Source organism: Lithobates pipiens, unplaced genomic scaffold (genome assembly GCF_037356315.1).
Source record: "Lithobates pipiens isolate NorthernLeopardFrog02 unplaced genomic scaffold, aLitPip1_a1.2 Scaffold_30, whole genome shotgun sequence".
NCBI lineage: Eukaryota > Metazoa > Chordata > Amphibia > Anura > Ranidae > Lithobates > Lithobates pipiens.
The window spans coordinates 137,171,061-137,185,438 of NW_027507791.1; the positions used below are offsets into that span (position 1 = coordinate 137,171,061).

The 14,378-nt window shown below is 44.6% G+C and overlaps 1 protein-coding gene across 3 annotated transcripts in view; it reads right to left on the reverse strand.

Moving 5' to 3' along the window:
- The window catches only part of KNL1 (kinetochore scaffold 1), a 288,270-nt gene that overhangs the window by 202,966 nt on the left and 70,926 nt on the right, over positions 1-14,378 (reverse strand). For all 3 annotated transcript variants that reach the window (XR_013264900.1, XM_077464895.1, XM_077464894.1), the window contains exon 5: positions 11,031-11,092. Coding sequence is in view for 2 of the 3 variants with exons in the window: in XM_077464895.1 (XP_077321021.1) it covers positions 11,031-11,092 (62 nt within the window). In the remaining variant the exon portion in view is untranslated. The remainder of the gene's footprint in view (positions 1-11,030; positions 11,093-14,378) is intronic.

Consider the following 14,378-nt stretch of genomic DNA (forward strand, 5'->3'; position numbering starts at 1 on the left):
AGAGAAAGTATCTGGGGAATCTTTCTCAACTAGCTGCTGATAAGCTACAGAAAGACGGTCTAGGTCCAGGACATCAGGTTTCTTTAACCACTTTAGGACAAAACTTTTACCCCCTCCCTCCCTGCCCAGGCCAATTTTTAGCTTTCAGTGCTGTCACGCTTTCAATGACAATAGCGCGGTCAGGCAACACTGTCCCCAAACTAAATTTTAATAATTTTGTTCACAGAAATAGAGCTTTCGCTTGGTGGTATTTAACTTGCTGACCGCAGCACGCCAATTTCGGGAGAATGGCATGGGCAGGCAAAAGGGCGTACCTGTACATCCCTTTGAATTTGCCGCCCAGCATGTGCCCACTGTGGGAGTAAAAGAAACTTTAGAAACCTGCAACCTTTCTTGTTGCCCAGAACAAATAAAGGTCTGTACACCTAAACATCCTTTGTTATTTCTAGATAACCTAACAAAATCCTTTTGACATCGAACTGTAGAAGAGCATCCCAGAGAGCCAGGAAAAGTCCTGTTCAGGCTTTATATGTCTCCCAGGCTCCTCGCGTACACATTCAGGAATCTGAGCCATGATCCAGTTGGTAAGCTCACCTGAGCAGACAGCCTTTGCTCTCTGCCTGGCAAACAGAAAACACTGGTCTGTGAGCAACAAGGTTGGTAAAAAGCTGTTAAGCAGTTTATGTAGAAACCGATAAGCGTTAGGCTTGCTCAGCCTGGTAGTTAGGGCCTGCATAATGTATAGTTAGAGCCGAGACACGGCTAGGATTTTGTTTGGCTATTTTGTTCTGTGTTTTGTTTTGAACACTGTACAGCACCTCTATTGACTTGTAACTATCACCATTAAACACTTCACTGTTTGTCACTACTTTTCTTCTTTCTTTCGTTCTGGTATCTGTGCCTGAAAGCCATGATTATCCCAGGAAGCTTTTGTACCTGCTACCTGTCCCCCCAGGTTACATAACATCTGTAAAAAGTTCTCCTTCTCCCCTGATGGGTTTGCACAGAGGGTTGGGAACACAATGTCTTGTGAACGATTACTTACTGAAGCTACCTTGGGTAAGAACTTTGGGTCTGTCCCAAGTACAACTCTCCGGAAATACTGACAGGTAATTGACAAAGCATGTAGCTCACCGATCCTGTGTGCAGAATGGCGATCAAAAACCCGGTTTTAAGAGTGAGACATCGGACATGCTTCTTCCAGGAGGTTCAAATTGTCTCTTTGCTAAGGATTGCAGGACTATCGTCAGATCCCATTTAGGGAAACCTTTGACCGGTGCCGATATAGATCTTGTAAGATCTCTAAGAAAAGAAAAAAAAAAAAAAAAACGACCACAAGTGGCTCAGAGGCCACAGATTTTCTAACAACATTGCTAGTGCAGCAACCTGTACCGTCAAGTTACTGACCGCTAGTCCCTTATCTGCTTCATCTTGCAAGAACTTAAGATGGAAACAAGGCTCCCTGGGTCTTGAGCAGATGAATTGCACCACGATTTATAGACCTTCCAGACCTTCGTATAGATGGATCTCGTTACTTTATTCCTGCTTGATAGTAAAGTTGTAACTAAACGGTCTGAAAACCCCTTGCTCTTTAGGCGCTGCTCTTCAGATACCAGGCTGCGAGAGACAGGCTGGCCACTTCTGGTTGGTTTACTGGACCTTGGATTAACAGATCCTGCCTGAGAGGTAGATGCTAGCAAGGCTTGGTCACCATTCCCAGAACGGTTGAGAACCAGGCCCTCTTCGGCCAAAATGGAGTAATTAGGATGACTGGTACCTTCTCTTGTTGGATCTTCCTTAATATCTGTGGGATTAACTGGAAGGGGGTGGGGGCTTAGCAAAGGAGAAGGCCTTCAAAAAAATACAAGATTGAGGGATCATCAGCATTCAGACTTTATAAACAGGGCAACAAGAAATGTAAGGGTGCAATAAGAACGGCTAAAATAGAACATGAAAGACACATAGCGGAGGAGAGCAAAAAAAATAAAATCCCAAGAAATGCTTTATGTAAATTGTAAAAAAGGGAGGCCAGACCATATTGTCCCAATAAAGAATGCAGAAGGACATCTGGTTACAAAGGATGGGGAGATGGCAACCGGGGGGCATCAGTAACCAAAACTGCAGTGTTTATCCTCAATACACATCACAGGCAACACCTCCATGGTTAAACAGAAGACAGAATTAAAATTAGACTTGGGAAACTTAACATTAATAAATCATCGGGACCAAATGGCCAGATGACCAGATGGTTTGCACCTGAGGGTACTCAGTCAAGTAATTGCCAGACTATTGTTTTTAATTTTTGCCGACAGTCTACTGACTGGCATGGTACCAGATGATTGGAGAAAAGCCAATGTAGCGCCAATATTTAAAAAGGGCCCAAAATACATCCCGGGAACTACAGATCAGTTAGCCTAACAATAGTATGTAAACTCTTGGAGGGGATAAGGGACTATATAAAAGATTTTAGCAATGAGAATGGTATCAGCATTAATCAGCATGGATTCATGAAGAATTGTTCTTGCCAAACCAATCTACTAACCTTATATGAGGAGGTGAGCTGCCAGCTAAAGGAAGGGCCATAGACGTGGTGTATCTGGATTTTGCGAAATAAATTGACACCGTTCCCCCATTGTGTACTGTACAAAATAAGGTCCCTTGGTATGGAGCATAAGGCGAGTACATGGATTGAAAACTGGCTACAAGGGCGAGTTCAGAGGGTGGTGATAAATGGGGAGTACTCGGAATGGTCAGGGGTGGGTAGTGGGGTTCCCCAGGGTTCTGTGCTGGGACCAATCCTATTTAATTTGTTCATAAACAACCTAGAGGATGGGGTAAACAGTTTAATTTCTGTATTTGCGGACGATACTAAGCTAAGCAGGGAAATAACCTTGCAAAAAAGATGTGAACTAATGGGGTGGGCAACTACATGGCAAATAAGGTTCAATGTAGAAAAATTTCAATTAATGCATTTGGGTGGCAAAAATAGGAATGCAATCTATACACTGGGGGGAGAACCTCTTGGGGAATCTAGGATGGAAAAGGACCTGAGGTTCTAGTAGATGACAGACGCAGCAATGGCATGCAATGCCAAGCTGCTGCTAACAAAGCAAACAGAATATTAGCATGCATTAAAATGGGCATCAACTCCAGAGATAAAAACGATAATTCTCCCACTCTACGAGACTCTGGTCCGGTTGCACCTGAAGTATGCTGTCCAGTTCTGGGCACCAGTCCTCACGAAGGATGTACTGGAAATGGAGCGAGTACAAAAAAGGGCAACAAAGTCGATAAAGGGTCTGGAGGATATTAGTTATGAGGAAAGGTTGCTAGCACTGAACTTATTCTCTCTGGAGGAGAAGAGACGCTTGAGAGGGGATAGGATTTCAATATACAAATTCCATACTGGTGACCCCACAATGGGGATAAAACTTTTTCGCAAAAGGGAGTTTAACAAGACTTGTGGCCACTCATTAAAATTAGAAGAAAAGAGGTTTAACCTTAAACTACGTAGAGGGTTCTTTACTGTAAGGGTGGCAAGGATGTGGAATGCCCTTGCACAGGCGGTGGTCTCAGGGAGGGGCATTGATAGTTAGTTTCAAGAAACTATTAGATAAGCACCTGAATGACCACAACAAAGGGATATACAATGTAATACTAACATATAATCACACACATAGGTTGGACTTGATGGCCTTGTCTTTCTTCCACCTCACCTACTATGCAACTATGTGAAAGCCCCATGGATGCACCAGAGTGTCCGTCCCTAGTCATCCGTCAAGATTGTTTAGGGAAATTGAGGAACCTGTGAATTCCCTTTTGAGGCAAACAGGTCCACCTCTGGCTGTCCCCACATACTGGAAATTGTTGCAAAGACCTCCTGATTCAGAGACCACTCTGCCTCCTGAATTGGGTGCCTGCTCAGGAAAGCTGCCCCTCTGTTCAGGGTCCCCTTTAGGTGGATTGCTGACAGGGAAAGCAAGTGCCTCTCCACCCACAGAAGAACCATTGCCAGTGCCTGTAAGGACCTGCTGTTTGTGCCCGCGTCGGTTTAGAGAAACCACAGCCATGGCGTTGTCAGTCACCAGTTGTCGCCTCGTTCTTGGACCAACTTCCTTGGGCCAAGTCCAACTCTAGGTGGCCCCCCCACCCCCCCAATCTCCCGAAGAATAGTAGGTCTAAAATAGGGAATCCCTGTCCTAAAGACGAAGTGGAGCTGGGGCTTCTGCCATCACCTTGGTAAAGATCTGAGATGAGGATGACAGCCCAAACAGCAAGGCCCTGAACTGCAGATACTGAATCATGCCTTATATATCTTTACCGCCAACCTGAGATACTTCTGGGAATGGAATTAGATTTAAGGCATGCATACCTGCATAACCCAATCTATTTATGCCATGTAACATTATGGGGTCAGCAGATTTCTGAATGAAAAAAATATCGAGTCCATCCTGAACCTTCTGTACATGACAGATTTGTTAAGAGATTTTAAATTGAGGATCAATCGGAATTTCCCTGTTGGTTTTCTTATCAAGAAAAATGTGGGAATAAAAACACTGTAGCAGCTCTTCTGGTGGCAATTCTTGAATCACTACACTCTGCTACACGAGTTGCTTTAACAAGGACTTCATTGCCAGAGCATTTACTGGATTCTTTGGGGTATTCGTCACAAGAAAATCTTGAAGGGAGAAGGGAGAAGGGAGAAGGGAGAAGGGAGAAGGGAGAAGGGAGAAGGGAGAAGGGAGAAGGGAGAAGGGAGAAGGGAGAAGGGAGAAGGGAGAAGGGAGAAGGGAGAAGGGAGAAGGGAGAAGGGAGAAGGGAGAAGGGAGAAGGGAGAAGGGAGAAGGGAGAAGGGAGAAGGGAGAAGGGAGAAGGGAGAAGGGAGAAGGGAGAAGGGAGAAGGGAGAAGAAGAAGCCAGTATAAAATTGATTTGATGTAATGGCTGATCACTGCGGAAGGAAACTTTGCAGCCTTCCACCTACCTGCAGGGTCTAGTCAGTGTTTTTTTGGCTTGCGTAGGAGAATGGAAAAGGATTCCACCCTTGCTTTTAGCGTGGAACAATTCCTCCTCCCCTGAGACTTGTCCTGCTCCCAAACCCTTTGAGGTTGAAAAAAGCCATTCAGGGGTTGCTTCTTTATCGGGAAAAGCTTCCCATCGGCAGTCCCATCTAGAATAGTATTCAGCTCAGGACCAAAGAAAAGGTCACCTGAAAAGGGAATCCCACAGAGTTTACTCTGATACCGCATCACCTGGCCAAGTCTTCAGCCATAATCTTCTTCTTGCCGCAGTCGTTAGGGCTGCAGATCTAGTCGACATGCTAATTCCTTCAGCTGAAGCATACGCTAGATAGGCTACCGCAGACGACAAGGTAGAGAAAGAATACAAAATTTCCTGTTGGGGTGAATCTGCTACTATACAAGCCTTTAGGTGATTAACCCAATATTCCAGGCTACGCATGTCGTGGCCACGGCTAGCTTTAAATGGCTCATGACCGACTGCCAAGATCTCTTCAGTAAGATCCATTCGCTTATCTGTTGGATCCCTTAGGACCCCTATGTCTACAAAGGCCAGGTCAGTGGATCTAGAAACCTGGGAGAAGGCAGCATCTAACCTGGGGACCTTCTTCTATACCACAGAGGGGTCTTCCTCAAATGGAAAGAATCTCTTGTGAAGAAAAAATAAATAAAAATTTTCCTCTGGTTCCTGCCATCCTTTAATGGCATCCGAAATGACAGAATAAACTGGAAAAGTCCAAACTTTAGGCTCACTTAGACCAGTGTACATGCGGTCCTGCATCATTCATTCCTTTTTTCTTCACTTAGGCCAAAAGTAACACATGGCTCTAAGAAGCCCATCAACTTAATGCGAGTTTGCGATGTATGTGTAAATTGATGGCACTATACAAGTACCTTAATGCGATCCAATGTACAGGGATAGGGATAATTTTAGACACACTCACTCAGGTTGAACTGGATGGACTAGTGCCTTTATTCAACCTTACTTACTATGTAACTAACTTCTTTCAGGATAGCTTAAACTTGGAGGGGGCCACTTCAGCGCCTTCACCCTTCTCCCCTTTCCGAATTGTCAATGGAAAGTGCAGGGGGATGGTCTTCACCTAGTAGGACCTTCAGACAGTCTCCAACACCGGGACAGAAAGTGAACCCTGGGAAGACTCACTCTGATGTGGAAGGCTGACTAGCCGACGGACCAACCAAAGTCATGGAATGTCTGAATCGTGGCATATACCGTATATACTCGAGTATAAGCCGAGATTTTCAGCCTCTTTTTTGAGGCTGAAAGTGCCCCCCTCGGCTTATACTCGAGTCATCGCTGTCTGCCCGCTCGATCAGCGTGTCGAGCAGACAGACAGCGGCCATTCTATAATTCAAAAGCCGCGCCTCCGGCTCCGCCTTCGCCTGTGATAGGCGGAACACTGAATTTCCCAGCAGCCTGTGTTCCGCCTATCACGGACATCGTATCATCCTCGTACTACGGACGAGGATGATACGATGTCCGTGATAGGCGGAACACAGGCTGCTGGGAAATTCAGTGTTCCGCCTATCACAGGCGAAGGCGGAGGCGCGGCTTTTGAATTTTACAATGGCCGCCGAGGCGCCGACGAAGAGGGCACGGGACGGAGGCAAGGCAAGGCACGGCACGGGACGGGACGGGACGGAGGCAAGGCAAGGCACGACACGGGACGGAGGCAAGGCACGGCACGGGACGGAGGCAAGGAGGCAAGGCACGGGACGGGACGGAGGCACGGGACAAAGGCTCGGGACACAGGTAGGCTGGACACACACACACAGGGATGGATGGATACACACACACACACACACACAGGGATGGATGGATACACACACACACACACACACACACAGGGATGGATGGATACACACACACACACACACACACAGGGATGGATGGATACACACACACACACACACACACACACACAGGGATGGATGGATGGATGGATGGATGGATACACACACACACACACACACACAGGGATGGATGGATGGATGGATGGAGACACACACACACACACACAGGGATGGATGGATGGATGGATGGACACACACACACACAGGGATGGATGGATGGATGGATGGACACACACACACACACAGGGATGGATGGACGGACACACAGGGATGGACGGACACACAGGGATGGACGGACACACAGGGATGGACGGACACACAGGGATGGACGGACACACAGGGATGGACGGACACACACACAGGGATGGACGGACACACACACAGGGATGGACAGGCATGTCTCACCCTCGGCTTATACACGAGTCAATAAGTTTGCCAGTTTTTTTGGGGGTAAATTGGGGGCCTCGGCTTATATTCGGGTCGGCCTATACTCGAGTATATACGGTAGTTCCTTCTTTACTGAGGCAACCAAGTCATCAAATGGAAGCAGATTCCTCTTTGACCATAGTAATGCAAGTACTGCATAGGGCTTTTTTCCAATTTTCCCTCATCTTGACTTTGCACAAGGGGCATCTTTTTCTCCAGGTCAGAGCTTTTGGCCTGAGGGAGAAAAAAAAAAAAGACAAAAACCACAGGGCAAACTTAGGGAGGCCCAATCTCTGCTCACGGATAACACAACAAGGTGGGCTAGGGAAAAATAAATAAAATAAATACAGCCTCCTGTCCCCAGACAGGAAAACACCACCAGGGCCAAAAAAAAAAAAAAAAGACTGGAAACCCCAGGTAAAGGAAATGGGCAGCCTTAATCCGCTGCCCTCTACCCAAGCCTTGCTGGTGCCTGTGCCCAACGTTGCAGACGCCGTGTCCTCCATAGCGGGTGTGCAGTGCTCCACTTGTGGCTTCACACACTGCTTCCGGACTCCCGGTGCCAGTGCACCAGACCGGAAGTGGAAATAAATGCTAGCTTCTGCCCTGTCTCCTCCCCCCTGCTTTCGCCACCAGAAAGGACATTAGGCGGGGATCTGCTATTAAGTGTCACTGCTGGTGCGGCAGAGAATTCCTCTTGGCCAGCGCAAATTTCGGCGGTGCACATGCATCCGGCACACTCAGGACACTGGAGCGGGTCACCGGATCATCAAGTCCCGCAAGAGGCATGTTTGCAGCGCTGTAGGTGTGGTGTGCACATTGCTCCTAAAGCGCCCCTGCCCAGGAAATTTTTTGGTCTACAGAATGCATCTGGATCACTATAGATCAGTGATGGCGAACCTTGGCACTCCAGATGTTTTGGAACTACATTTCCCCATGATGCTCATGCACTCAGAAGTGTAGCTGAGCATCATGGGAAATGTAGTTCCAAAACATCTGGGGTGCCAAGGTTCGCCATCACTGCTATAGATGTTAGATCTTTGTATTCCTGCATTCCTCACTCCCTAGAACTGCCAGCCATCAAACACCATCTTTAATGTTACAGTAATCTACAGTCCTAATGTACACGAGTTTATTTGTAGAGCAGTAGAATTCTTCCTGACAACTTCTTTGTTTGATGAACAATACTACAGTCAGAGTCGGGGTGCATCTATGGGGGCCAAATTTTCCCCCATTTTGGCGAATCTCTACATGGGCTGGTGGGAAGAATCCATTTAAAAATAATATCGTCTGGTATAGTAGATTCATTGATGACCTGATTGTAGTATGGCATAGATCGGGTGATGCCATTGGTGATTTTATGAAATATATTAATACTAACTTTCTAAATTTTTAGTTGGCCCGTGTGTACCACCCAACCCAAATAGACTATTTGGATTTGACCTTGATGGGGCACTTGGATAGCAACACAGTGACTTCCAGAACTTTTAGGAAGCCCTGTGCAGGGAATTCCCTTTTATTGGCCGATAGATATCACCCCAGTCATACCATTAAGTCTTTGCCCACTGGTAATCAGGGCCAGAAGAACTACTCTACCGACAAAGATTGTTTTCAAGAATGTACAGCGATTCAAAAAGGACTCAAAGAAAGGGGCTACAGTACACAAACAATAGCCAGAAGTAAAAATATAGTGTTTCACAGAGTTCGGGTGGAGAGGAGTCAGAATAGTAGTGCATATAAACAGCGCAATGATCTCAATATAAATAAAGTTAATTTTGTCACTACATTTTATTTAGAATACAAAAAACTGTTGCGATTCTTAACCACTTGCCTACCAGGCACTAACCCCCCCCCCCCCCCTTACTGCCCAAGCCATTTTTCAGCTATCAGCGCTGCTGCACTTTGAATGACAATTGCGCAGTTGTGCTACACTGTACCCAAAAACACATTTTTTTTATCATTTTCTTCACACAAATGGAGCATTTAATCACTGCCGTGTTTTTTTTGTTTGTTTTCACAAAAAAAAACAAAAAAAAACACAAAAAAATTAAACCAAAAATTTTGGGGAGGAAAAAAAAAAAAAAAGTTATTTACTTTTTTCTCCTAGTAAATTTTGTATTCAAGTATTTTTTCACCTTAACTGATGTGCGCTGATGAGGCGGCACCAATGGGCACTGATGAGGCTGAACTGGGGGGCACTGACTGATGAGGAGACACTAATATGCTGCACTTATGTGCACTGATAGGTGGCATGGATAGGCGGTACAGATGGGCAACACTGATGGGCAGCACTGACTGACATGCCTAATGGGCATCGACTTGTGGACACCGATTGCTTGCATTGGTGGGCACTGTATTGTTACACTTTATTCTTTATTGTAATCAGGGCACGGATGATCGGTGCCCTCATTACATCCCTAGACGTCACCCTGTGAGGAGATGCCGCTGATCGGCTCTCCTCACACTGTCAGTGTGAGGCGAGGAGAGCAGATTACCGGCATCTCCGTGTTTACATGCGAACGACTGATTAGACACAGCTGATCTCACATGGTTACGGAGCCGCGGACGCAGCTCTACACAGATTGGGGTCACACCGTATCCTAGCAACACAGCGCAATCGTGGCTCTGCGTGTGATAACGGCCGTCTTGGGCACGCATCATACGACAGCGTCCCAGAACAAGAGCTGCACCACCTTGCCGTCATTTGACAGTGGGCAGGTGGCAAGCAGTTAAAGAACACCTTCTCATCCTATATGCTGATAAGGATCTGCATAGTGCCATCTGGGGGGGGGGGGGTATCATTTCTTTAGTAGAAGGGCCCCCAGTCTGGGTAGCATGCTGTCACCCAGTTTTGCTCTCAAGACAAACAAACCACAGACCTGGCTCTCCACTGTAGGTTCTTACATGTGTGGCCATAATACCTGCAGGCAGTGTCAGACATTAAAAAAGCACTTCAGATTTTTCCTTTTCTACTAAGAAATCATATACCATTAAACAGAAGTATTAACCAATTCTAAATTGGTGGTTTGTGTTATTCAGTGCAGTGCCTGCAATATGTTGGGTGTACTATACAGCCTGTTAGAATCTCGGAACATGTAAATGACAGTACTAATATTAATGCTAAAAATCTCAAATGTGTCAAAACATTTCCGAGACTTTCATCATGGTAATGGATATTTTCCTTTTTTTTTTGGTGCTGAACAGGTTAAAAAAAAAAAAAAAAAAAAAAAAAACAACACACACACCACAAGAAAAAGGTGACACTTATCGTATTTTGCTTAAGCGTGAAGTGTGGTGGATCCATACTTTCAATACTAGAAAACCGTATGGCTTGAATGATGGGATGGACAAATTTTTTTCTAGCATGATCCCATTGTTTGATACTTTCATTGTACCACTTTGAACATGCTTTATTTGTTCAGGATATGTCCTCCATATGCCTGCTGTGCTTCTTCCTCTCTTCTCTCCATGTGTTTAATTGCTTCTGATCAGGATGCGCCCACCCAATTTGGAGTGCTTACTTTGTTATAAATATCAGTTTTGAAATCAAACATTTATGCTTCGATGAAGACTTTAGCCGAAACGCATCAGATACAGCCTGTACCTGTGTACCCATGTAACCAATAAAGAACTTTCTGAGTTGCCAGCCCTTTTTGATTCGGTATGAAAGTAGCCTTAATGATGGGGCATTTGCACACATTTCTGCCATTACCTTATTGTCTCTGCAAAACTCACTCGCCGAGAGCTTTTTCTCCGCTTTTCAATGGTCGGCTCCTGTTTGGGAAAAAAAACACATTTTGATTAAAAGGAAAAACTTCTGCACCCTACATGCTTTGACATTTTTTTCAATATTCACTACTCAGTAGATGCAGAGAGAAGAGAAAAATAAATAGGTAGGCTGAAGACTACACTCGCATGCTGCTTGAAGAGAACGCTTGGTTTTAGCTAAAAAAACTAATTGCCATACAATAAATTCTACTGAATCCTTTGACACTGTAGGTGGGTATCCACCCAAAAATGTTACCCAATAGGAAACTTGTATACAAAAAAAGGGAAATTCTCCAAAAATGTTATAAGGCCTGGGGAACATGGGGTGTCACACAAACTAAACCCAAGAATTCCAGAGCATACAGCATTATGTCTAAGTATGTTTAGTAGCGAATCACTTTATGCCTTATATTTAACATACAAGTCTGGGGGTTCCAAAGGATTTAAAAGAAAAGTATGAGGGGGAAGGGGGGGCAAACACCACACATTTTGATCATGCTTCTCTTGTGGGTCACAGGAGTGCACTTTTGCTCTCCTGTGACCCAGCATCAGCCAATAGTGGGCTGCTGCCCGCTATCAGCTGATGAGGCAGAGCCAAGCCACTTCAGGCTCTGGAAGGAACCTGACATTGTCAGGATCCACCTGGCTGCCTGATTGACAGCTGGCTCCACCTTTCAGATTGCAGCCGATGACCGCAGCCAGCTGCACCCCCTCCCTGACACTACAGTGAACAATGGAAGGGCAGCACAGACAGTTTCTGCCTTCCAATCAGAGCGATCGCTCAGTTTGCTGACTTGGGACAGTTGCAGCATCACACAGATGAAGATGTGTATAGTTTTTTTCCCTTTCTACCAAATGTCATACTTGCCCTTTAAGCCAAAGCACCATTATGGTAAGCAGGCAACTAGCATTTTCCAACAGAAATGGTAGTCTACAGATGAAATTGTTGGGAAGAATGAATGCTTAGTGAAAAAAAAAAAAAAAAAAAAAAAAAAAAAAAAAAAAAAAAACACACCCCCCATCTTTCTCCTTTTTTCATCCTCTTGGTTGGGCCCATCTGCTCATGTACCATTAACCCGCTGTAGCCAACGTCTTGAAAACGATAGTTTTGGAGGTCTTGTCCATTCAGTGAGCCTGAATATTCTGGTCATCTTTCAAAGCCTGTTTCACTCAACAGGTGTATACAAGTCCACGCTTTCGGGTAAGCGACTGGTGCTTTTAGTGGTGGATTTTCTATGTCACTTATGCCACATTTGGATGTTCACTCAAGATTTCTGTGACTGTCATTTACTTATTGGATTCCACATTATGGAACGCACCAGGACCCGTTACCCGAGATATACATCTCTATCCCTCTATATATTTCCACTTTTGTTACTAAGTTTTTCACATGTCAATTTTACTTTTGATGTTGAATATTTAGTTAGCGCTGCACATTTTCCATATTTACTTTAACGTACAGGTATGTCCATTTGCTCACCGCTGCCATTGTGCCGACATATCGGCATGCAGCGGTCAGCAAGTGGTTAAAGAAAATAGAATGAGACTGTATGGTGGCTTTTCAGACAGAACTGTACTATATTATGTATGCGACTCCCTTATCATAGGCAATGTGGCTTGGTAAAAGCTACCTGCGCCTACTGCCACTTAAGTTAGCCATACTTGGTCATTTCAACAACGTTCATTCGATTTTCTAATCGTTAGTGGGGTAAAATCAATGTTAGTTTTCAACCAGTTACAGGAAAATTTGAAGGAGCAGAATAGAAAATGTCTTGATCAAAGGAATTTTTAAACAGTGCATGTGGTTTTCTTTCAGTAATTACATTCATTTTAAAACTGAATGTTAAAAGCAAGAGAAAAATAGAAACTACATTCTTTCATTCAGTGAATGTACAAAATGTTTTTTGTAACGAATATTCTCGTCTGAAAATCAATACGTGTGTCGCCAGCATAAGGTTCAGTACACATATGCAGTTTGTATTTGGTCCGTTTCTGCACTGCATGTTTGCAGGAATCACTGCTATAAAGGTGTTCAATTATACTGTGAAAACGGTGAAAGTAACAATACATATTACTTGTATCAAATATATTTTTATATAATGTTTTCATAGATGATTATTTTTCAAAATAATGCACAATACTGGTAAAAAGTTTACTTTAATTGTAATGCCTTCCATTACCTCCAGTCTATCAGCCTCCACCTTCTCTGGGTTCAGCTGATGATCTTCCCTGAGTCTTTAAAGTGATTAATATAATATAATATATATATATTTTTTAAACAAACATGTTATACTTACCTGCTCTGTAATGGTTTTGCACAGAGCAGCCCTGATTATCCTCTTCTGGGGTCCCTCATCGACACCTCTGGCTCCTTGCTTCAGAGTGCCCCAATAGCAAGCTGCAAAAGTATAATACAGAGTGCCCCTATAGCAAGGTTTAAAAAATAAAAATAAAAACACTTTCTGCCTTTTGAGCCACTCACTTCCTGCCCAGGACTAGATGTCCCATGAAGCATTGCTCCTCACACATTCACAGGCACCTATTGATATGAATGGATGGTGTACTGAGCTCTATGTGTGCTTTACTGCATTTCCTGATATGTAAACGAGTAACGAATTCTGTATGAAGGCCAACTAATCAGCTGGCGATTAATCGATAAGTTATGGCCCTACATATCAAACACCCTCCCCACCCCTGTCTAGTTTCAATCCAAGGGTGCAGACACAAGTTGCCAGGCATGTGCACACTTGGGAAAAAGCCCATGCATTTGCCATTCTAACAAAGACCGTGTTTTAATGAAAAAAGTGAATTCCTAAAGGGCCAGGAACCACTTTAGCCTCCCATTGGTCTTTGTTCTGTGCCATCAACGTTAATGGAGCATGGTCTGGTCTGTTACCAGTTCAAATTGCCTACCCAAGGCATAGTACCGGAGAGAACCTAAAGCCCTTTTTTCCCCCCTTGGGTAAAAACCACCACACACCTGAAAATGATGCCATCATTGAGAATCTGAGGTGAATGGGGTGTTCTTCCCCCTTGAAAACCTGAGACAACACAGCTCCTAATCCAACATCTGATGCATTAGTCTGGACCACAAAGTCCCTTAAAAAGTCAAGCAAGTACCACACTGGCTGACTACAGAAGGCCCGCTTTAGGGCCTCAAAAGCTGCTTCTGCTTCAGGGGTCACAGTTACATAGTTGGGGAGGTTGAAAAAAAAAAAAAGACACAAGTTCATCAAGTCCAACCTATGTGTGTGATTATATGTCAGTATTACATTGTATATCCCCCTGTATG